Source organism: Puma concolor, chromosome D1, assembly GCF_028749965.1.
Source record: "Puma concolor isolate L17-30 chromosome D1, mPumCon1.1.hap2, whole genome shotgun sequence".
NCBI lineage: Eukaryota > Metazoa > Chordata > Mammalia > Carnivora > Felidae > Puma > Puma concolor.
This window is the reverse complement of record NC_141676.1, coordinates 3,939,492-3,961,885: the sequence shown is the minus strand read 5'-3', so window position 1 is coordinate 3,961,885 and position 22,394 is coordinate 3,939,492. Positions and strand designations below refer to the sequence as shown.

Genomic DNA, 22,394 nt, shown 5'->3' with positions numbered 1-22,394 from the left:
GGAAGCCACCGAGTGTGGCCTGCTGTCCTGCCCGGCCCTCTGCCGGCCGATGTGCTTTGCGGCCCAGAGCCTCGCTGGCTCGTGCGTTTCAATTAGGTCTGGTTCTTTTCTCAGGACGTTGAGCCTCACCATCTTCTTGATCCTGCTTTTGGCTTTTATCGAGACCCCTTCCTCGCTCACTAGCACCGCGGACGTCCGCTTCCGCTCGGCCCCCTGGGACCCGCCCTGTGGCCTCACCGAGAGCGTCGAGGCGCTCTGCCTGCTGGTCTTTGTGGCTGACATGTCTGTGAAGGTGAGCCGGGCGCCATCAGGTGCCAGAGCGCGGGGGCCGGTGCCCCCCCAGCCTGCGTGCTGCCCTCCGGATTAACCTTTACGCTCCCGGAGCTGGCTGCCTTTTGTCTCTGACTGCACCTTCCCCCTGTGAGCAAAAGGCCTGGGTTGGTTGGAGGACAAGAGACCCCGTCAGCTCTTCTCTCTCTGGACTAAACCGAGTCTGGGTTCGGGCCTGCCGGGTGCACGGCCTCGCGGGGCCTCCGGGAGTGGCCCAGGGTCTGGCAGTGCCTCTGTGAGGAGAGACCCCGGCGGAACAAGAGAGGACCGGTGGTCTCGCTTGTGGGCCGCCCTCCCGCCCCCAAGAGAGGAGGAACACGGGAGGAGGTGGGTGTGGGCCGGAAAAGGACCGGCTGCCGCGCGGTCTGACCCGAGTCCTTCGGGAAGCTGGAGGTGGGTCCGGCCTTCCTCATGTGAACTTCTGAGCCACGTCAGGGGTTCAGAGCCATAGCGGCTTTCCAGCACGATGCGGAGGGGCCGAGAGATCTTCCTGTGGGCCACACGTCCTGTTACTTTGGTCCAACGGTGGTGATCCCAGCGCCACAGGCCCAGCCGAGCACACGCAGCTGGCCACGGAGCCCCAGTAGTGCGGCAGACTGTCCCCAGAGCCCCGCAGGGCCTTGGTCTGGTGCCTGCCGGGCTGTCCTGCTGTGGGGGTGGCTTTGGGCTGCTGCTGCTGGCGCTGGGGGCCGTGGGGGACCGAGGGCCCGGACCGCTTCACGTTGTTTCTTTTTTAGCCCACGATGTGTTTATGGGTTTGAGGGTTTTCAGACTGGAACTGAAACTGGGGAGCGGTTCTCATTAGCGTCTTCCGAACGGTTGGGACGGTTGGGGAGTCTCGAAAGATAGAGAGCGTACGTTTTTGTCTGTGCAATGTGACCTCTGGATGCCCCTACTGCCGGTGGGGCTGTTGGCACCTGGCCAGTGGGCCCCCGAGGAAGACCTGGTCTAGACGGTTCTGGGTGTGGGCCGGCCCTAACCAGAAGTGGACCACGAGTGCCGTTGCCCTTTTCCAGAACGGCTCTTTTCCAGAGTGGTTTCTGTGCGCAAGCCAGACTGGCGGCCGGGACGGGCAGGACCGATGAGGAGGCGGGCCAGAGGGGTTAAAGTGCCCGAGGTCACCAGCGGGCTGGGGGGGGGGGTCTCTGCTGCGGGCGCCCCGGTCTCACCCCTGCGCGTCCACGGCCTCGGACCGGCTGCAGGGCTGGTGTCTGTGGGGCTGCCCGCTCGCCCGCTCACCCACCGCCTCTCTTGCAGAGCTATCTGGTTGGATGGGCCCAGTTCCGGAAGAACCCCTGGCTGCTGGCCTACCTCGCAGTGCTGGTCGTGTCTCTCGCGGACTGGATCGTGTCGCTGAGTCTGGTTTGCCAGGAGGTAGGTGGTGCGGTGGCTCCGAGGTGGGAGCGGGGAGCTCTGGGTGGCCCGTCTGCTGCCTGTCTCTTCCTGCCCTCCTAGCATTTCAGTCAGCTGCTGGCCTTGTCCCGTCCTGTAGAAGAAGGCCCGTCCTGAGGCCCAGGGAGGGCACAGGGATTGCTAATTCCTGCCTCCCCACTTGTCAGCTGAATTTCTCGCCCGCCTGGGTCCCCCAGGAAAGCGCCATCCAGGGCCTCGCGCCCAGAGCTCTGGGGCCTGCAGTAAGAAGGCCCACATTGGCCACCGGTCCCCAAACCTCTCTGGTTGCACCATCCTCCCCGCCCCCCCCCCCCCCCCCACCTGGATGCTCTGCCCCGTGATTGGATAGAGGAGAAGCAGGGAAAGTGGGTGTGGGGACATCCATGTCCCTCAGGGCCAGTCGGGGACACAAGCCCATCGGGTGCTTTAGCCAAGAGAGTTTACATAGGGGCTTAAACAGGTGTCGAGTAACCGACAAAGCAGAATGGGGCCCCGAGGGACACAGAACTGCAGGAAGCTCAGGGGACAGGCCCCCAGAGCTGGCGCCCCGCCCCTGGCGCCTGGAGGGGTGCAGATCACCAGTGCCCCTGCGGAGACTGCTTGGTTCTGGGAGTGCCGCAGGCAGGGCCGGCTGGCAGCCCCAGGGCGTGGGCACCTGCCCTAGGGACAGCAAGGGGACAGCAGGGAGCCGTCCGTCTGCCCCTCCGGTGTCCCAGCCTCTGTCCATGCCCTCGCTGGCAGAAGTAAGCGGGGAGCCGCTGCCGAGAGAGAGAGCTGCAGGGCTGACAAGGGGAGGGCGCCAAGGGGAGGGCGCGGGGCCCGCCTCCCACTTCCTAGCAGGAAAGAGCCTCGTTAGCTTACGAACCCACATCTGCGCAACAGGCCAGGAAGACCGAGCACGGCTCAGACCTCGCTTTGTTATCGGTGGGGCCCTCACTGCCACTTACAAGTTCCTCTCCCTCTGCGTCCCGTGGCCCTTGCCTCCACCAGCTCCTCAGCAACTCGGGGCGCTTCCCCTCAAATGGGGACCCAGGCCTCCACTCCCGGGCTGTCCTTGGCAGATAGACACCCCTGCTGGCACGGCACCCTGCTTTGCATGAATTCTTACGTGTGTCCCTGGTGGAGCGCCCCCCCCCCGCCCCCGCTCCCCAGAGCAGCAGGACACCGAATCGTGGGGTCGGGGGAGGAGTTGCTGTTCCTGTCACGTCCTGGTGCTCAGAGCCTCTGATGCGCCTTCTGGTCCCACAGAGGGCTGTTGCCCCACAGCTGGGGTCACTGAGCCTGCCTAGGGCCGTTGGGCCCTCCCTCGGGCCAGGCACTTCAGGGTGAGGGCCATCGTGAGGCCAGTGGGGGCTGTGGGGCTGCCCTGAAGCAGCGTGGGCCCCTGAGGCTCAGAGGGTGGCCCCTGGGTGGCCCCAGGCAGAGCCCCAGCCCGCACGCCTGTCTGTCCGGTGAGGATAGCGCCCCTGCCTGGGGAAGGGGCATATCGCAGTCACCCACCCCCTGCCAGGGGGCCGCATCGGGCTGGGTGAGCCGAATTGAACCGGGCTCTGCTTCTGGAGGGCAGGGTGTCAGTGGTGCCCTGGGGGGAGAGGCTTGCACATTACAGGACGCGTCCTTCTGTGTCTTGTGGGTGTTCGCTCTGCCCATCCACACATGCGCTTCCTGGACCCCATCCCCTGTGGTCTGGCCTGTTCTTTCCGTGCCCTGATCGCAGGAATCGTTACGTTTCCCGGTATAGACGGGGCGGACCCCGCTTGCCGCAGAGCTTTCCCTTCAGTACCGTCTCGGGGGGGATTCTCCCGATTGAGGCTGGAATGCCACAGGTGGTCCACTGGGTAGAGTCAGCCCATCACCCAGAACCTCCAGAAACCAGGCCCCAGGTTTCTCCCTGTGGCCAGCTGGCCAGTCATAACTCACACAGGCACCAGGGCGGGGAGGGCGGGCAGGAGAACCAGGGCATCCCACCCACTCCGGTCTAGTCTCTCACGTCCATTTGTGGCCAGGAGGGTCACATCCCTCGTGGTCTACCGGTGACCGGATAGGCCACGGTCACGACTCTGCCGTGCCTCTTTGTCACGGGGGACTAGGTATCTGCAGATCAGTGGTGAGCTGTGATTCTGTGTGGGCCTCCCAGGGGCACCCCACCCTGGCCCTAGGCTGGCGTCTAATCAGGGTTGAGTCTTGTGGATGAACCTTCCCATCCTTCATCAAGGCCACATGTCTCTGTGTCAATGACCCGACGTGGCCCCCGTGTCAGGAGGGCCCTTGGCAGGTCGGGTCACTACACCCGGGGAGAAGCCGCACCCTGTCCCGTGTCTGATTACTGGTGAGGGTCCAAGACCCCGGGTGCGGGTGCCAGCAGGACCTTCAGCCCCTGCCTGGCCTAGAGGGATGGCTGGAAGATTCGGGATACGGGCCCTGAGACAAGGTTCCTTCCAGGGGCAGCAAGTGGATCATGGGCGAGCTGGGGACGCTGGTTCCTCAGCCCACGGGGCAGGGCTGGGGGCGTGGCCCTGAGCGTCCTGAGCCGGGAGCTGGGCCCCTTCCGAGGGTGCGAGTAGCCGAGGGAGGTTGAGTCAGGCCTTGGGATCACCTGTGGTGCAGATGATCTGGAGGGTCTGCCGTGTGCTGGAGGGAGCTCATTCGGTCGCGAGAGACACCTGCGGGTGCGCGGCAGGATTCCAGAGCGGTCGGGTGTGGTGCAGGAGCAGGTGGCATTCGCATGGGGACCGGAGGCATGGGCACCACCCTCCCACTGAGCAGAGACGGGGGCCAAGGCCGCAGCCAGCGGGACGGCGAGGGGCGGGCCCTGGGCGGGCCAGAGTGGGCCTCCGGGCAGTACGTAGGGCCTGGGGCTGACCTAGCTGTGCTTCTGAGACGAGAAGCCCAGGGGGCCCGGAGTCTGGAGCTGAGAGCTGGGAGGGGCGGGTGGACATGGGAGGGACAATCATCACCGTGAGCCTGAAAACCAAGAGGCCTGATGAGCTCGCCGGAGTGCGAGGCCTCAGAGGGCAGGAGGGGCCCTGGGCGCCAGCACTCGGGTCAGGCCCCGGGAGATGGCCCGAAGCACTGGGCAGACTCAGGCCTGGAGGTCACCGGACAGGAGGACCGGCTGGGTCGGGAGCGGGGACACGCGGGACGGGTGGAGGGGTGAGTGGGGGGGCGAGGGTTCTGTTGCGAGTGAAGGTGTCGGGACATGTGGTGTCTTGCTAGCAGGTGAGGGAGAAGGGGCGCCTGAGGGGGGCCCTCGAGAAGGCCGGGGGGTCCCGAGGACATTAGGGGGGTGGGGCACGGGGAGCGGCCCCTGGGTGCTCTGATCGCAGGGGTGGCCCCTTGGCAGGGGTGTGAGGAGGAGGGTGTGGAGCCCGAGGTGGAAGCTGGGGCGCGCGGGGGCAGGAGGGGCGGGGGCAGGGGTGTGAGCGGGGCCTGGGGCTCTTCGGCCTTCTGCCCCCGGCCTGGGTGGAAACGGGGGCCCCTTCCTGCCGTCTTTCAGCCCCTGCGGATTCGCAGGCTCTTTCGCCCCTTTTTCTTGATGCAAAACTCCTCCATGATGAAGAAGACGCTCAAGTGTATCAGGTCGTCGCTGCCGGAAATGGCCAGGTGGGCTCGCCGGGCGGGTGGGGTCTCCTGCTCCCTGCTGTGCCGTCGGGGCGCCGGGACTGTGGCCTGGGGAGGCCGGTGGGTGGGTGTTCGCGGCCTCCCGGCAGCCCCCTGCCTGATAGCTGCAGAGCCCTGCGGGTGCTCCCTTCTGCCCCGCTGTGGCCGTGACCCCTCCCCGCCCGCTCTCCTCCTGTCCCTCCCCCAGTTCTCTCTCCGTCCCCTCCCCCAGTGGCTCACATGGGTGACCCCTCATGTTCCAGCCCAGATGGCTGGACGCGGCCTTCCCCTCTGGGAGACGGGTTCCTTGGACCCCCAGGAAATGCTTTTGGGGTCACCGATCGTCCCTGCCAGGGAAAGAGGGCTCCCTTAGGGCGGGACCAGTAGCTGAGCACACGGCGGGCTCTGTCGGGGCAGGGCGCTCCCCCTGCGGTCGGGTCGGCTGTCCCTAGTCCCTTGTCCGCTTGGGCGCGTGGGGTGCGTGGGGTGTGTGTCCGTGCTGAGCGCCCGCCCCCGCCTCCCCAGTGTCGTGCTGCTGCTGGCACTGCACCTGTGCGTCTTCACCATGCTCGGGATGCTTCTCTTCACAGGCGAGAAGGTACGGTGCTCCGCTCTGACCCCGCCCGGGGCCTTGGGGTTTGGGTGGACAGGGCGGCCCAGGGGAAGCTTCTGGGTCATTCTGGGGCCCGGTTAGGCTGCCTGCCCTAGCCCGGTGACCAGGGTCAGTGTCGGCCCACCCAGGCTCCGGGGTCTCTCCACGTGGCTGGTCTTCCGTGCACCCCTGATGGGGCCCCCGGGTGCCCCCTGCCTCGCGGGCTCAGGGCTGGTCTGCCTGGTTGCCCTCCTTCCGTCTCCCCTCCCTGCCCCGTCACTCACCCGGCTTTCTTTGCACCCCTGTTAGATGGAGGCCCCCTCATTCTGGCATTTGGGGCCCTCGGGATGGACTGCACCACCGTCCCTCTCACGGCACCTGCCTGTCCCCACTTCTTTTCTCCAGCTGTGGGCTTTTGCCCTCCCCCCCCCGCCCCTGTCCCCTTCCTCCAGCTCCTCACTGCTCCTTGGCCCCCAGTGGCTTGTTGCGGTGTGGAGGTGTCTCCCACCTGTCGCCCCGGTCCCCCCGCCCCGTGCATCTGTGGTCCAGCGTGTCCTTCCTCATGTCCTGGCCATGGCTGCTGTCCTCGGGCCTGGAGCTGTCCTGCCTCTGTCCTGGGAATGTGGCCGATGGTCAGCCAAGGCCGGTTTTCATTGAACTTGTGGTATTTGGGGGTTCAGGCTGTGCTGTCCATGAGGGGGGACTGAACGCTGTCCTTTTTGACTCCGGGAGAGCTGGAGCTGCCGTGCGTGTGTGTGTGTGTGTGTGTGTGTGTGTGTCTGTGTGTCTGTGTGTGTCTGTCCGTGTGGTTGTGTGGTCGTGTGTGCTGTGTCTGTGTGTGTCTCGGCCAGGACGGCTGAGAGCTTTTCGCCGTGGTTCCCAGCAGACCCTCTTTGGTGGCCGGTGTCCCTGTGGGTGCGCGGCCTCCCTGAACACTGGCTCTTGGGCCCAGAGGCCGCGAGTGAGGTCCTGTCTGTGAGTGCAGAGCCTGCTGGGAAGTGATGGGGACATGGCAGGTCAGGGGATGCTGGCCTCACAGTGGCCGCTGGGGCAGAGGCCCGACGGCGCCTCAGAGCTGTCACGTTCGCTCTCAGCAGGACGACGGGCAGGACCGGGAGAGGCTGACGTATTTTCGCAACCTGCCGGAGGCCCTGACCTCCCTCCTGGTGCTGTTGACCACGGCCAACAACCCTGACGGTGTGTGAGGAGTGGGGAGAGGCCCCGGGGGGGGGGGGGGGGTTGCAGCTTTGGTTGTCGCTGGGCCGCAGAGCCGGGCTCCGGGCCGCGGGGGTGCCGAAGGCCTTTTTATCGCCCGGGGGAGGATGACACTGGCTTCTCTCCCTCCCTCGCTCCTTGGTTTTCTTTCCCTGTTTGACTTTTCCCTCCTTCTTCCTGCCTTTTTCCTTTTTCTTCCGTTTTTTCCCGTCTCCTGTGCTCGCTTCCTCCCTTTGCGTCTGTTCCCTTCGCCTTGACTTTCCCCTGTCTCCTGACTTCACCGGGAAGCTAAGAACGCATGAGATGTGTGTCTGGCGGGGCCCCCGGTGGCCTCCTCTCTGAGGCCTGACCGCTTTCCCTGTAGCCCCCCGGGCCCGGCCCTGGGTCTCAGGTGGCTGTGGCTGCTCACGTTTGGGGTGGCTGCCGGGACCTCTCTGTCTGGGCGAGCGGTACGGCCAGGGTGGGGTGCCGTAGGCCTCCAGGGCTTGGCCGTGGCCTGGTCCCCTGGCTGGTGACTTTCGTCTTGGGCGCGGGGGTGATCCCCCCCATCACAGAGACCTTCCCGGGAGGGCAGCCCCCGGCTTCCACACCCAGGGAGAGCTGTGCAGCGGGACCCCGAGCGTTGTGCCCACGCGTCCCGTGAGTCCTAGCGAGTCACCCGAGGGAGAGCTGACCTTCCGGTCTGCGGGGAGTTGACAGGGGGGCAGATCTCAGCGGAAGGGAGGAGCAGCCTTGAGAAGTAGTGAGCCCTCCATTCCGAGGGTGTGCCGGCAGAGCCGGGGGTCGGCATTGGACCAGAAGGCCTCCTGGGTCTCCCAGCCGAGCCCTTCTCTCCTCTGGGAGGCGGACGGCGTGGGGCCGTGAGGGGATCGGACGGGACGCTGAGGTGGGAGCAGGGTTCAGTCTCTCCGCTTTCTTTCTCCCAGTGATGACTCCTGCGTACTCCAAGAACCGGGCCTATGCCATTTTCTTCATAGTCTTCACCCTGATAGGTAAGTTCCGGTGTGTCTGCAGGGGTCACTGGGGACAAGATTCTGCCCCCAGTGGCAAGATTGCGAATGCTCAGGTGTGAGTGTGCCCTCCCGACCCCATGACCTCCCCCACGTGCCCTCCTGACCCCATGACCTCCCCTCATGTGCCCTCCTGACTCCATGACTTCACCCCAGTGTGCCTTCTTGACCCCATGACCTCCCCTCATGTGCCCTCCTGACCCCATGACTTCACCCCATGTGCCCTCCCGACCCCATGACCCCCCCATGTGCCCTCCTGACCCCATGACCTCACCCCAGTGCGCCCTCCCAACCCCATGACCTCTCTCCATGCGCCCTCTTGACCCCATGACCTCCCCTCATGTGCCCTCCTGACCCCATGACCTCACCCCAGTGTGCCCTATTGACCCCATGACCTCCTCCCATGTGCCCTCCCGACCCCATGACCTCCCCTCATGTGCCCTCCAACCTCGTGGCTTCTCAGTGTGACCATCTCGTGGTCTTTGGTCTGTGACTACCGATGGCCCCTGTGCCCGTGGCTGGGCAGGCCTGGTGTCTTGCGTGTTCATTCGATGAGGACAAGGCTACGTGTGGGGTGACTGGTGTGCCCCGGGCACCTGACGGGAACCACGAGCACGCTCTGCTCTGTGACCGTCCCTGCCCTTCTTGCCACCCCTCCCTGGGGGATTGCTGTGCCCACGTCCCCTCTGTGCCCCTGGATGCCGGCCTGGCCCTGGGCCCCCGGGGTGCTCCCTCTAGACTCTGCCCGATGACCGCGGCTTTTCCCACTCGAAGGAAGCTTGTTTCTGATGAACCTGCTGACGGCCATCATCTACAACCAGTTCCGGGGCTACCTGATGGTGAGCCGGGCCGCTGTCCCTGTTCCCGCCTGAGCAGCTGCCCCTGGAGGCCAAGCGGGGCGCGACCGAGCTGACCGGGCCAGGCAGTCCCCGCAGTGAGGGGTGGCCGGCCGGGGGTGGGGTGGCGGCCCCTGCTGGTCTCGGCGCCGCCTCCCGTGGGGAAGCGGGAGTCGCGGCACATCCTTGCCGCCCAGGCCGCTTCTAGAGGGAGGCCTCGAGGTCGCCCCTCCCAGGGTAGGCGGCCCGGACCCCACCGTGTGTGTGAGAGCTGGGGGCCCCAGGCGCGCAGAGCGGAAAAGCACGTCTGCGTGAATTCCGCAGGCCGGGAGGGGTCTGGCCATGCCCCTGGGGCCCGAGGGGGCAAGGGCCGCTCCCAGCCGCAGGCGGGTGGGTGCCCCCAGAGGCCGCTGCACAGGAGGGGGTGTGTGGCCGGGAGAGGCCCGACCCTGCCACTCAGAGCCATCGTCCTGGCTTGCAGAAGTCCTTCCAGACCTCGCTGTTCCGGAGGCGGCTGGGGGCCCGGGCCGCCTACGAGGTCCTCTCCTCCATGAACACACGGGGAGAAGCCCACCCTCGAGGGTGAGTGGCGGGGCTCCCGGGAGCCCCTTCTCCCCGAGGAAGTGGGGGCGCCTGCTGCCGGGAGGGAACGCCTTAGGGGTGGCGTGCTCTGTGGGGCGTTTCCCGGGCACCGCTCTGCCCAGCTCCCTGCGCGCTGGGGCCCGGGCATCCTGAGGACACCGCCTCTCTGGTGCCGTGGGGTCGTCCTGGTGAGCCCCGGAGACCCTGGGCCGGCGGGGGCCGAGGCGCTTTGGCCCTCTCCCCCGACTGCGCCCTTCCCGCGCCCCTGCGCTCGGGCGCCCGAACCAGCGGGACCTGGTCTGGAGGTGGTGTCGGTGTGGAAGGCTCCGGCTCGGACGGCTCGTTAGCCGTGGCGCTGCTGTCGTCCCGCCTGCCGCTTCCGAGGGCCAGCGTGCTCCTCTTGGGGGTGCGACAGTAGTGTCTCTGGGCATTTTAGACGACAGGACGTCGGAGGGCCTGTGGTCGGCTCTTTCACGGAGGCCCATGTCATCGCCCAGGGCGGCTCAGTCGCACGTGCACAGCCCAGGCCAGAGGGGCGGGTGCCGGGTGCGCTGCGCTGGCCGGGCTCACGGGGGCGCGGTGTCTTTCTTCCCAGGGTCGGGGTGGACCCCCAGGACTTCCTGCAGGTGCTCCAGAGAGTCCAGCTGGACAGCCACCAGAAACCGGTCATCATGGAGGTATCGGAGTCCCCTCTTCCCCTTGCCCTCCTCGGTCTGTGATCTGGGCTCCCCCTGGAGGTCACGTCGGCCAGCAACCCCGCTTCCGCACGGGGCGTCATTTCAGATCGGCCGGGGCCGGGGCCGGGGCCCCGCCCGGGGGCCGGTGGGAGCCGGGCCCGGCGCACCCTCCTGTCCTGGGCCCTTCCTCCCCTGGGCCCAGCTGACCCCTGCTGACCTGTGTTTCTGTCCTTTGTAGAAGGTGCGTTCCTACGGTGGCGACCTTCTGTCGGCCGAGGAGTTTCAGAAGCTCTTCAACGAGTTTGACAAAAGGGTGATTAAAGAGGTAACTGAGCCACCTGCTTAGGGCCAGGCCACCCGGGGCGAACGGGGAAGTTTACGGTGCGTGTTGGCATTGATCACCCGGGTGACCCTTGGCGTCAGTGCCAGGGATTCTGGCCCTGAGGATGGGGAACGGGAACAGAGGTTGCTGGGCTCTTGGAAACCGAGGAGGTTTTGTTAACCTGATGCAATTCGCAGACCACAGGGACTGGCCTGGGCCAAGCCTGACTCAGGGGAACCTTCTGGATGGGTTTCCCTGTCTGCATGACAGACTCTTACCTACTTCCTGTGTGTCCTTCTCTGGAGCTTCCTGAGTTTGTCCAAAGCGTTTGTCCTTTGTCCTTGACCCTGATTTGTAAAGTCCCCAGACGGGCCTTGGCATCCAGCTCAGCACTGTGTCCAGAAGACTGTCCCGTGTCAGTTATTGGCGTGTAATTTACGTACATTTGTTCACAGAACACTTTGTGTCTGGTGGTAACACCTGGCGTGTGCTCAGGGTCCCCCCCGGATAGTCCCTCGTGGTTTACTTAAGCCGCTTAGTGACCGTTTAGGCTCTCTGCCTCTCTTTTGGTGTTCAAAGACTGCTGGGATGAATGTCTTTGTGCACCTATTTTCGTGTTTGAGATTATTTTCTCAGGCTGGATAGACTGGGATGAGAGAGAAGGGAGGAAAAGTCGAATCCCAGAATAAGGGGGTGTGGACACCGGAGGGTGCCCAGCGGCCACGTGCCCCCCGTAGGCACGTGTGTTTGAGCACACGCGTGTTCCCTCCCCAGCGCCCGCCGCGGCCCGAGTACCGGTCTCCCTTCCTGCGGAGCGCTCAGTTCCTCTTCAGCCACCGCTATTTTGACTACCTGGGGAACCTCATCGCCCTTGGGAACCTCGTGTCCATTTCTGTGCGTGTGCCCTTGCCCTCGTGTGGACGCGGGAGGCGCCTCGCGCCCGCCCCCCCCCCTTGCCCCTGCCCCCCGCCTCTCCTCCCAGCCCCCTGCCCGAGGTCTCTGCCGGGCCTGGCCGGCGAGCCGCCTCCCACTCTGGCTCCGCAGGTGTTCTTGGTGTTCGATGCCGACGTGCTGCCCAGGGACCGTGATGACTTCGTCCTCGGGGTGAGCTCTGGGGCCGTGCGGCCAGGGTGACAGCGGCCAGAGGGAGTGAGTGTGCACGGCCTCCCTGCCCCGGGGCCCTCCTGCCGCAGAGCGGCTCCTCCCGTCGCGGGGCGCCCCCAGAGGAGGGGTGCTGGCCCGGGCGAGGCGGGGGGCAGGGGTGGGGGTGGGGGGCAAGGCAGCGGGTGGGGCCGCGCCGTCTTGCCGCCTTGTCTGGCCCTGGGATTTGAGCTTCTCCGTGGCCGGTTCTCAGCCCTTTATGGAACCGTGAGCTCCTTTCTTAATGTTACGTGGTCTCGTCAAACTCTCTAGGAATTTAAAAACAATTTTCCCACGTTGGATGTTAAGCAAAGTAGCGGCCACGCCCCCACGGTACCTAACGCCAGAACTCTTAACAAAGCGGGTGTTTTCACGGGAGATGGCGTCGTGAACGATGTTAAAATTGACGCAAACGACTACATCTTCTCTAATTACATCGGAAGCTGTTTGGTTTATCTGGTTTAATGTGCCAGGACAGATTGTGTCCTGTGTGTTAGATGTGGAGCAAAACTTACCCTAGTTTCAAAATCGAAACAAGGGCTTTTCTGACCGGACACTTCAAATTCCTGCATTTTGCATTTCAGGAAAATCAGATTTTCTTCTTTCTTCTTTCTGTTGTGCTTTTTTCCTGGATGACCCCAGAAAGGTTCAGTCTCCTCCTCGTGAATGACACATTCCAGAGGTGGCTGGTTTTCATTCCTGACAAAAGTCAAATTGGATACACTTGATCTGTGTTTTCTCTCTTTTTTCTTTTTTCTTTTTTTTAAAGAGAGAGCACACTGGCTCCAGAAGGGGAGTGGGGTGGAGGGGGAGGGAGGGGGAGGGAGGGAGAGAGGGAGAGAGGGAGTCTTAAGCAGGCACCACAGTCAGTGTGGAGCCTGACGCAGGATTCGATCCCACGACCTGAGCCCTGGGATCGTGATCTGAGCTGAGATCAAGAGTCAGACGCGTAACCGACTGAGCCACCCAGGTGCCCCGTATTTTCTCTCTCGTAACGGTAATTGTTCAGCACTAGAGTCAGCCTGGTAGCTTATGAGAGATTTCTGGTCAGATGGGGTCTGACAGCATCTCTTCACGGGTGAGCGAGGCAGCACTAGGAATATGGAATTTTTTCTTTTTTTTAAATTTTAACGTTTATTTATTATTGAGAGACACAGAGCATGAGCAGGGGAGGGGAAGAGAGAGGGGAGACACAGAATCCGAAGCAGGCTCCAGGCTCTGAGCCGTCAGAACAGAGCCCAATATGGGGCTCGAACTCACAAACTGTGAGATCATGACCTGAGTCGAAGTCAGTCGCCCAACCAGCTGAGCCACCCACGTGCCCTAGGAATATGGCATTTAGACTGGACACCTAGGTGGGGTGACCGCGGCGCTCACCTCGCCTCCCCACCCTCGGGACTCCCGTGCCTTACTTCCTGGCTTCAAACACGGACCGGGACCCAGTAGCCTGAGGCCACGTTCAATGCGAAGAGTGTCTCAGACACACCCCCGGAGGCTGGGAGGGCGCTGCCCACGGGAGTTGTTAGAGGTCCCCTGGAGGTTGGACCGGAGGGGCCAGGGCAGAGACAGCCGGGGGCGCAGGCTCGGGGGGCGGTGGGGGGTGGAGTGTGACCCCGGCCTTGCGGGCACAGAGAGGATGTGGGGTCGGGAGATGTAGGGCCGCAGACGTGCGAGTTCTGGAAGCCGGCGTGGGGTTCCAGGCCACCTGAGGGGAGGGTGTGGGGCAGGAGGTTGGGGTGCGGGAGATGCCCCGGGTGTGAGCAGCGGGCGCGTGGGAAGAGGGGAGGCGAGCGGAGGGCGGGTGGCGCGGGCCGGACGCGAGGCAGCTGTGTGTGTCCCTTGCAGATTCTCAACTGCGTCTTTATTCTGTACTACGTGCTGGAGCTGCTGCTCAAGGCGTTCGCTCTGGGCCTGCGGGGGTACCTGTCCTACTCCAGCAACGTATTTGACGGGCTCCTCACCGTCGTCCTGCTGGTAAAGTCTGAGACGGGCCGGGCCGCTGGCCTCTCCGGGCGGGCGGTGTGCTCTTTGCGTCTGGCTCTGTGCCGTGTCCCGTCCCAGGCCGTCCCTCGGGCGCTGAGGGCCACAGGGAGCCGCGCTCCGGCCTGCAGGGGCAAAGGGCCGGCTTTCGCCCCGGTGCACTGCTTGGGGGGGGGGCGGCCAGCGGGGGCCTGCGGGAGGCGGGGTTTCCGCTGCACTTGAGTGTCACCGGGCGGGCTGCCCGACCCCTGCGGGGGGGGGGGGGGGCCCGGAGGAACTCACGGTCCCCGCCCTCTAAGCCGGCCCTGGCCACAGACACTAAGGACAGTGGGACCTTGATGTGGGTGGCAGGAGGGGCTGCGGGGGTCAGGCGCCCTTTCCCTAGAACCTGTGGGAGTGGAGGGTCACGCGTGAGGTGTGCGTCTTGGCAGCCATATTGGTCCGACATCTGTTCGTCTTTGATCGGAGGTGTGGGCTCCTTGGGACAGGAACAGAGACGGTCTGAGAGCCGGGCCTCTGGTCTGTCCTTGACCCGGGCTCCTCCAGCCTTTCCGGTGTCCCGCCCTCCCTGTGTATAGGCCACCGCCTCCTGAGACTAGAGTGTGTTTCTCGGCCGCAGGAAGTGCCATGTTTGGAACCAACCCACGGGGACAAGGACGGAGCTCTGACTTCCCCCCGAAGCCCCGTTCGAGGGGGAGCATGTTAGACGCGAGCTTTAGAACTCGTTTGAAAGCCCCCTAGGTTAGGTTGCTGTAGCGATGCCTTCTCTTCTTTTGTGATTAAAGGTTTTGGAGATCTCAACTCTGGCTGTGTACCGATTCCCACACCCAGGCTGGTATGTGACTGGAGAGAACCGAGGGAGGCTACAGCAACCAGCGCCCTGTAGGCCCCAGGGGTGGGTGGCCCGTGCCCAGGCGCCCTGGCCTGTCTGCTCGGGCTGCTCCAGGGCCCATGGCCTGAGTGTTAGGGAAGCAGGTGGCTCGGAACTTGGCCCGCTAGGACTGTGGGAGCAGGTCTCGTTGCTCTTGGGGATCCCGTGACATGTCCTGACTCGCTGTCAGATTGATAGGGTTCCCAGAGCTGTGACAAGCCGCTAGCGGGCAGTGGGCTCAGCCCCGGCACCAGGACGGGGCGTGCGGCCCCCGGAGATGCCCCGCGTGCGGCTGGGAGCCGTGTGACCTTGGCTTGTCACCTCCTGCTCTGAGCGCCAGTTTCCCACCCTGTGGGATGGCGGAAGCGGGGGCTGCTGAATCCCCACGGCTGTTGGAGCCCCACCAACCCTGGTTCTGGCCGCATAGCAGTGTGGCTGTCTGGCCAGGGGGTCCCAGAGCGCCTCGAAGTGTGGCTTGCGGTGGCCGTTGGGTTGCGTTGCCCGGAACACAGCTGCCCCAGCCGGGGCCTGTGCCGGCCCCGCCCTCTCAGTGTCTCGGGGGCTGCTTGTCTGCCAGTGGAGTGGCCCGGAAGTGCCTGCGACTCGGCTTAGCTGCCCCAGGGCCAGCTAGGAAGGGCTTTCGTTGGGGACATGGGTTGGGCTGGGGCTGGTGCTGTCCGTGGTGGTGAGCCGGGGCCTGGCAGGAGCTGAGGCCGCCTGGTTTCTCAAGTGCAGTGAAAACCTGCTTTTGTCCGAGAATCACAGGGGAACATTTTGCGTGAGTGTGAGTTTCGAGTTGACAAGAGCACAGTAAGCTCTGAGGGACACCTAGGGGGTCAGGCTGCAGGATGGCATCACAGGACAGGGCAGAGTCAGGACGGGGGTGGAGTCAGGAGACAGGGTCGGGTGATAGGGACAGGAGACGAGGTCAGAGGGAGGGGTTGAAATAGGAGGGTGGTTAGGGGTCAGCGGAGAGGGACGGGACCGGCTCAGGGACCACGTCTCTTCCACTCGGGCTGGGACCAGAGTTGGAGTGTTCCGGCCTCTGGAACCTGAGTGTCTGTCGTGTGAGATCGGGGTGCGATGGCTGGGCACCAGTGTGAGGGGCTGTGCCTTGACCCGTGCTGTCCTGGGCCGGCAGGTGTGGGCAGTCCGGGCTCAGCGTGTGCCAAGACGGGGCCCCCCTCCCCCGCGCCCCCCGCCCCGTTGCTCTCTGCGTCTCTGTTTCTCTGTGTCTGAACACACACCTCCCGGTCTTCCTGTCGCCGACGTCTCGAGGCCCTCCCGACCGTCTCCTGTGTGTCTCTCCAGGAAGCCAGAGATGCTGGGCCTGCTGTCGCTGTGGGATATGGCCCGGCTGGTGAACATGTTCATCGTGTTCCGGTTCCTGCGCATCATCCCCAGCATGAAGGTACGTGTGTGCCTGACGCCCTCACCTCGCCACCCTGCCTTACTGCCCCCGCTGTGGCCTTGCTCTGGGGAGTGGGTGAGCCTGGGCAGGGAGGGACCGAGAGCGGGACCGTCCCCTTGGTCTCCCTGGGGCGTGTCCCCAGCCCTGCACTGCAGCCGGGTGATGCTGGGGGCAGTTCCAGCCCTGCTTTTATGCATGAGGAGAGGGAGGCCAGCGCAGGTGGACCCGTGTGGGGCACCGCGGCCGTCTGCGGCGGTAGCTTTGGGCTCTTTGGGGCCCCTGGCGTTGGTGAGGGGCGGGGTCTGGAGCTCTTGGAACCCGCGTGTTCCCAGGCGTCCTGAGGTTTCTAGAAGGCCGTGGGCGTGGGCTCTCAGTGGCTTTTAGTAATGAGGGGTGAAGGCGGGACGGGCCAGGGTACTCCCCTCCAGGACCCCCAGTGCAGGCGTGGGGTTGGCTGGGGTGCTAGTCTCTGGGACCCCGATGCGGGAACCCGGTGGCTCGTGACATCTACGAGCCTCGTTTTCTCTTAACGTGCCCACAGGGAGGGACACCAGCCTTGAGGGGAGGGGAGCCGGGCGAGCAGGGGATCTAGGCCCAGCGCCCACCCGGCACAGAGGTAGAGTTTGCTTCTCCTGCTTTCCTAAGAACTTTTTGGGAGAGAAGAATCCAAGGACATCACCCCCTTTCCACGTGTACGAGTCCCTCCCCCTGAGCCCGTCTCTTCTTTCTGCCTCGCCGTGCACCTGTCCCTTCTGGGGCTACCTGTTTCCAAGCAGAGCTTCCCATCCGAAGGGGGCCTGGGGCCCTGGGTGCAGCTGGGGGCCGCCGCCCACATGCGTGTGGGGACGCGTGTGCACACGCGGTCCCCTGCGTGCACGTGATCACACATGTGCTCGGAACTACACCGCGCATCTCATTACATATTCCCGTGCTGACACGCCCGTGCAAGTACACGGTGACCACACGCGGTAACACACCCGTACGTGTAACCGCACGCGTCGTGCACGTGTAGCACGGTAGCCACGCTTAATCGCTTGCACACACACACACACACACACGGTGCTTTCTGTCGTGTAGCATCCAGCGTTAGGATCTAACGCATCACGTGGGGAAAATGAACTATTTGGAGAGCTCTTCCCTGGGGCTCAGGCTTGCATGTGAGGGGAGCAGCCCTCTGTGGGTGGGGTGCCTGGTGCATCTCTGGAGCTCCCTTTGTCAGACCTGGACCCTGGGGCTGACCTTTCTCAGACCTGGACCCTGGGGCTGACCTTTCTCAGACCTGGTCCCTGGGGCTGACCTTTCTCAGACCTGGTCCCTGGGGCTGACCTTTCTCAGACCTGGTCCCTGGGGCTGACCTGGCCACCATGGGCCTGTGCTTGTGTGGAGCCTCCAGACCAGAGAGGAGCAGCCAACCCAGCCTCAGTGGGTCGCTGGGCAGTGTGATCTGAGCCCCCGTGTGCCGTGGCTTCGCCACAGGACTTGGGATCGAGACACAGCTGCGTCTGGGCGGCTGGAGGCATTGGTGGGGGGCATGTGGGCATATCTGGGCGTGCGTCTCTGAGTATGAGTGTGTGTGGCGGGCGTGGATGTATCTGCGTGTGCAGGTGTTTATGGGCGGCTGTGGGACGTTTGTCCAGCTGTGCGCTATGTAGGGGTGTGCGTGTGCATGCAGTTGTGTGTGTGCGCAGGTGGGTAGGTTGGTGGTCCACTGGTCGCGTCCCGCCTCTCTGGGCCAGGGTCTGGGTGGCAGGCAGGGTTGGCATCACCTCAATGGGACCAGAGAGAGCAGGGCCGTGCCTTCTTCTCGTCCTCAGCTGATGGCCTTGGTGGCCAGTACCATCCTGGACCTGATCAAAAACATGCGGGCCTTCGGCGGGATCCTGGTGGTGAGTGTGGCTGTGGGGGTGGGGGTGGGGGTGAGCCTGAGCTCGGCCGGAGGCCGGGGTGAGTGCGGGGCCGGCCGGCCCCTCCGGAGGAAGGGGGGCCCTGGGTGAGGTGGCTGTGTGTCCGGGCCGGGAAGCCGCGTCGCCTCCTGCCAGTGCAGAGGACGGACCTCAGGGCTGGTCTGTGGGGAGGGCTGCCCGACCGCGCTCCCTCTCTGTGCCAGAGATCCCGTCGGCCGCTTGGAATCCCTCATGTTTTTCGGATCGTGGGCCGCATTGAGACACTGGTGTCCTTTTCTTTTTTTTTTTTTTAAAAGTTTACTTATTTTGAGAGAGAGAGAAGGCGGTTGGGGAGACCGAACATCCCAAGCAGCCGTTGTGCTGTGAGCGCAGAGCCCCACGTGGGGCTTTGGTCTCATGAACCGCGAGATCGTGACCTTGGCCCAAATCGAGAGTCAGGTGCTTAACCGACTGAGCCACGCAGGCGCCCCCCGAGACGCTCATTTTAAAAGTATGAGAGTCACTAGGGGTCCCTGCAGCCCCCAGAGACCCCAGATGGGGTTTAGTCCTCCCTCCTTGCTGAGGGGGATCTCGGGAGCCCCCAGCCATGTCGGCCGAGGTGCTGCTGGCTCTGCCCTGTGGTCCCGCCCTGGCGGGCAGGGGGGACACCGAAGGCTGCTCTCGGCACGAAGCCCAGCAGTGGGGACGGAGGCCCAGGAGGGACTGGGTTAGGCTGGGCTGTGTGCCCCTTCCTTCTCCTGTTGGGCTCATTGGGGACAGGTGGGGATGGGTCGGGCCGCTGGTGGCCTCGTCCCCTCTGTGGCACGAGCCTGCTGGGTGGTGGTCCTTGGACCTCATCACCTCCTGGAGAAGTCTGGCCGGCTTCTACCTGCCCCTCCCTTGGGGACCCCTCCCCTGGGACCCCCTTCCCTTGGCACTGGCGTCTGCCTCCAGTGGAGCCCGGGGCAGGGGTCCTTCTTACCTCTTTCCTGCCACACCTGTCCCAGAGAAGAGGCGCACAGCCTTGCTTCGACTTGGCCGCCTCGGTCTTTCCCCCGGGCCCCCAGGTCATCTTTGTGGCTCCCCTGGTGGTGGTGGCTCCTTGCTCCTTCACTGGGGGGCAGGTTGGTGGCCAGGAGAGGGTGCCCGGGAGGAGAAGTCCTGGTGCCCGTGGCTGGGGGCTGGGGGCAGGTGGCCTTCACATGCTCAGCCCGGCCCTGTGGCTCTGTGTGCCGGTGGCATTGACCGGGCCCGGCCCCGCCTCCCTAGGTCGTGTACTACGTCTTTGCCATCCTGGGCATCAACCTGTTCCGAGGTGTCGTCGTGGCGCCTGGAAACGGCAGGTGAGCGGGGCCTGAAGGTGCCAGAGGGAGTGCGTCTCGGGGTGCGGAGTCTGGGGGTGCGGAGTCTGGGGGTGCGGAGTCTGGGGGTGCGGAGTCTGGGGGTGTGGAGGAGCATGAGCCTGGATGGTGGTGCGGGGGGCGGGCCTCCTGGTCCTCGTTCCTTTGCCTCCCCCACCTCCTCTCCTCCCACATCCCTCCCCCTCCCCTCCCCTCTCCCCCTCCCCTCCCTCACCCAGACTCTGCACTGAGAGCGTGTCTGAAGCCTGCTCAGCACAGCGGCCCCACCCCTGTGCCCCACTTGGGAGCTTCAGGCCAGGCCATGCCCTGGTGGAGCGGAGCGGGGGGCCAGACCTAGAGCCGGCTGTCTGGGAGGCTCGGTTTCCCCTGTTTGTCTGTTTGTCTGCGGCTCTCGGCCCCTGGCCGTCCTCGAGGCACCTCCGGAGATGGGGGCATTTCTGTCTCTACCTTCTCGGGCCCAGACCGGTTCCAGGCATGCAGGGGCTGAGGCAGTGCCGGGGCCCCCCGCGTCCGTGTCCCCGTCCCCACCCCTGACCCAGCTTGTCGTGTCCCTGCAGCCTGGCCCCCGACAACAGCTCGGCGCCCTGCGGAAGCTTCGAGCAGCTGGAGTACTGGGCCAACAACTTTGATGACTTCGCGGTGAGCCCCGCACGCCCTGCTCCGCAGGACCCCTGCCCTCCCGACCCCTTTCCTCTGCCCTCCTGGAGCCCGTGTGTGCGTCCCCGCAGGCCGCCCTGATCACTCTGTGGAACGTGATGGTGGTGAACAACTGGCAGGTGTTTCTGGACGCCTATCGGCGCTTCTCGGGCCCGTGAGTGACCCCGCCCCCGCCGTGTAACTGTGCCGTGCGACCCTGGGCTCGCCAATCCTGGGGACCGCCGAGGGGTGAGGCTCCTCAGGCTGCTGGGAGCCCTGGGGGCAGGCTGAGGGGAGGAGAGCCTGGAGCCTGGGGGGCTCAGACGGCCCCAGCGGAGGGTCCCGGGTTCGAATCCCAGCCGAATCGCTTGCCGGCCGTGCTGCCTTGGCGATTCGTTGACCGCTTCCGGGAGCCTTGGTTGGGCGGCTGGAAAACAGGACTGGTGGCGCCACAGAGTTAACGGCAGGACTCGCCGAGAGCCGCTGCTTACACGCCGTCAGGTGCGCGGTGCCCCCCGCGTGCGCATGTGGCCTGGGTGGCTCACGGTGGCCCCCGCGGCCTTCCTCCTCCACAGGTGGTCGAAGATGTACTTCGTGTTGTGGTGGCTGGTGTCATCTGTCATCTGGGTCAACCTGTTTCTGGCTCTGATTCTGGAGGTATCAGCCGAGGCTCCGTCCTGCCCTTGGCGCTGCTCGCCCTGGCTGCCGGGAGCCCCTTGGAATGCCCTCGACCCCTGATGTGTGGGGGTTCTCGGCCGCCGGGTGGGCTGGGGGCGGCCATCAGGCGTCTGGCTCCTGCAGGAGCCGGTGGCCTTGCTGGGCCCTGGATCCCAGCGTCGGGGTGAGCTCCGCTCCCTGCCGTGGACGCCTGGCCGACGCTGGAGGGGAAAAGGCTGGTTCGTGTGGGACGCACACCCACTGGGCCCCCTCTCCCCCCGCCCGCTCCCCAGAATTTCCTCCACAAGTGGGACCGCCGCGCTCACCTGCAGTCCCTTGCTGGGGACCCAGATACGTGCTGTCAGGTGACTGTGGATCTCCTGTTCAGGTGTGTGGATGAGGACGGGGGCGTCTGCTTGGCTTCTGGGCGGGGAGGGGGAGAGGCCGGGAGGTGGCCGGCAGGCGGGCGTCCTCTGTGACGGTCTCCCCACGAGCCCCCGGTCCCTTGCCTCCCTCCCACCGACTTCCCAGCCGGGACCAGGGCGTGGGCTTCCTCTGCTCCTGCTGCTGGGCCGTGAGCTCTGTGCTGTTGTCCGGTGGGCGTGGAAGGCGACAGGCTCAGCTTCCCTTAGTCGCCAAGCGATTATCCTGGTGGGTGGAGGCAGGTGGCCTGCCCTTCCCCACGGTGGAAGCCATCCCCTGCCGGTTCAGGAAGGCGGCGGTCTCCCAGGGACAGGCCAGCGGGGGCGACCCTTCCCCCCGCCCCCGTGAGCATGTGCTGTGCTGTAGCCGCCGGCTGGCGTGGAGGGGCGTCCTCCCGGGCTTTCAGCACCGTGCTCACATCCCAGACGTGGAAACGCGTCCTCGTGTCCGCGGTCCTCCCCAAGCTGTGCACGGGTCTGAGGATTCCTGAGCGGGGAGCAGGGCCTCTCCGAGTCATGCTCACGCTCTTCTGGAGGCACCCGGGTCACTCTCCGGAGCTCCCCACACGTCTTTCCCTCCCCCCGACTCCACAGGGACGTCCTGGAGGAACCCACGGAGGAGGAGCTGCTGGAGAGGCTGAGCTGTCACCCGCACTTGCGGCTGTGCAGGTGACCCCCAGGTGCGCCGTCCTGGCACGGGCGGCAGGTGGCCGTGTGGCCTCGAGACGGACGCCCGTCGAGGCAGCAGCCCAGGAGGAGAGACTTTGCGTGGCCGGAATTCTCCACTCACGCGAGGCGGGAGCGGAGAGCAGGGCCCTGTTCGCTGCCCGGCGGAACCACCACCTACCAGCGGCTTTTCCTCGCGGCGCCTTGGGCTCCGCGCCCGGCCGCTTTCTTTGGTCGGCTGCTGCAGTGAGACTTTGACTTTTCTACACCCGGGTGGAGGGTGACTCCCCGGGACCTTTGAGACCGTCTGGAAAGCAGGAGGCAGTGGCCTTCCTCGTGGGCCCTGCGATTTCCGTGGTGCCTTCGCTGCCAGTGGCCTTCAGGGACCACGGGCCCGCCTGGGGCCTGCACGGGCCAACCGGCAGCTTTCCAGGGCATTCAGTTTGGGTGGTTTTAGAGGAAGAGAATCTTAAGGGTTTTATTGTTTTATGGCTCCCATGAGTATTGATTGGACGGATTTCTTTACGGGTCAGAATGCCCGTAGTTTTTATCCTTGCGAAGAGTGAGGTCGTCATTCTTATGTGGACACAACTCCAATCCTGCTTCTCTGGAGCAGGGTGGCCAGGTAAGGTTGTTTAGGTTGTGCACTGTAAACCTGGCTGCGAGGGTGTGTCCAGGCACTGGAATGTCTCCCCAGGGTGACGGGTACCTTTTTCTAACTTGCATAAAGGCATGTGTAAGCCAGTGGCTCTGCTTTTCTTCCTCTAAGTTTATCTTGAGAGCGAGAGAGAACACATGTACGAGTGAGTGG

General features: G+C 64.8%; 1 protein-coding gene across 8 annotated transcripts in view; it reads left to right on the top strand.

Moving 5' to 3' along the window:
- TPCN2 (two pore segment channel 2) overlaps positions 1-22,394 on the top strand; it is a 47,601-nt gene that overhangs the window by 4,779 nt on the left and 20,428 nt on the right. For 3 of the 8 annotated variants that reach the window (XR_015240673.1, XR_015240672.1, XR_015240671.1), the window contains exons 4-25: positions 115-292; positions 1,588-1,704; positions 5,219-5,325; positions 5,848-5,920; positions 7,009-7,111; positions 8,056-8,121; positions 8,914-8,978; positions 9,457-9,557; positions 10,153-10,234; positions 10,473-10,559; positions 11,331-11,450; positions 11,601-11,660; positions 13,542-13,670; positions 14,462-14,511; positions 15,859-15,958; positions 17,773-17,844; positions 19,111-19,184; positions 19,760-19,841; positions 19,931-20,013; positions 20,414-20,495; positions 20,789-20,883; positions 21,512-22,208. Coding sequence is in view for 2 of the 8 variants with exons in the window: in XM_086676659.1 (XP_086532785.1) it covers positions 115-292; positions 1,588-1,704; positions 5,219-5,325; positions 5,848-5,920; positions 7,009-7,111; positions 8,056-8,121; positions 8,914-8,978; positions 9,457-9,557; positions 10,153-10,234; positions 10,473-10,559; positions 11,331-11,450; positions 11,601-11,660; positions 13,542-13,670; positions 14,462-14,511; positions 15,859-15,958; positions 17,773-17,844; positions 19,111-19,184; positions 19,760-19,841; positions 19,931-20,013; positions 20,414-20,495; positions 20,789-20,883; positions 21,512-21,590 (2,005 nt within the window). In the remaining 6 variants the exon portion in view is untranslated. Of the gene's footprint in view, positions 1-114; positions 293-1,587; positions 1,705-5,218; positions 5,326-5,847; positions 5,921-7,008; positions 7,112-8,055; positions 8,122-8,913; positions 8,979-9,456; positions 9,558-10,152; positions 10,235-10,472; positions 10,560-11,330; positions 11,451-11,600; positions 11,661-13,541; positions 13,671-14,461; positions 14,512-15,858; positions 15,959-16,499; positions 16,575-17,772; positions 17,845-19,110; positions 19,185-19,759; positions 19,842-19,930; positions 20,014-20,413; positions 20,496-20,788; positions 20,884-21,511; positions 22,328-22,394 lie in introns of those variants that run through there. The other 5 variants (XM_086676660.1, XM_086676659.1, XR_015240675.1 and 2 more) reach the window with 5 other exon arrangements.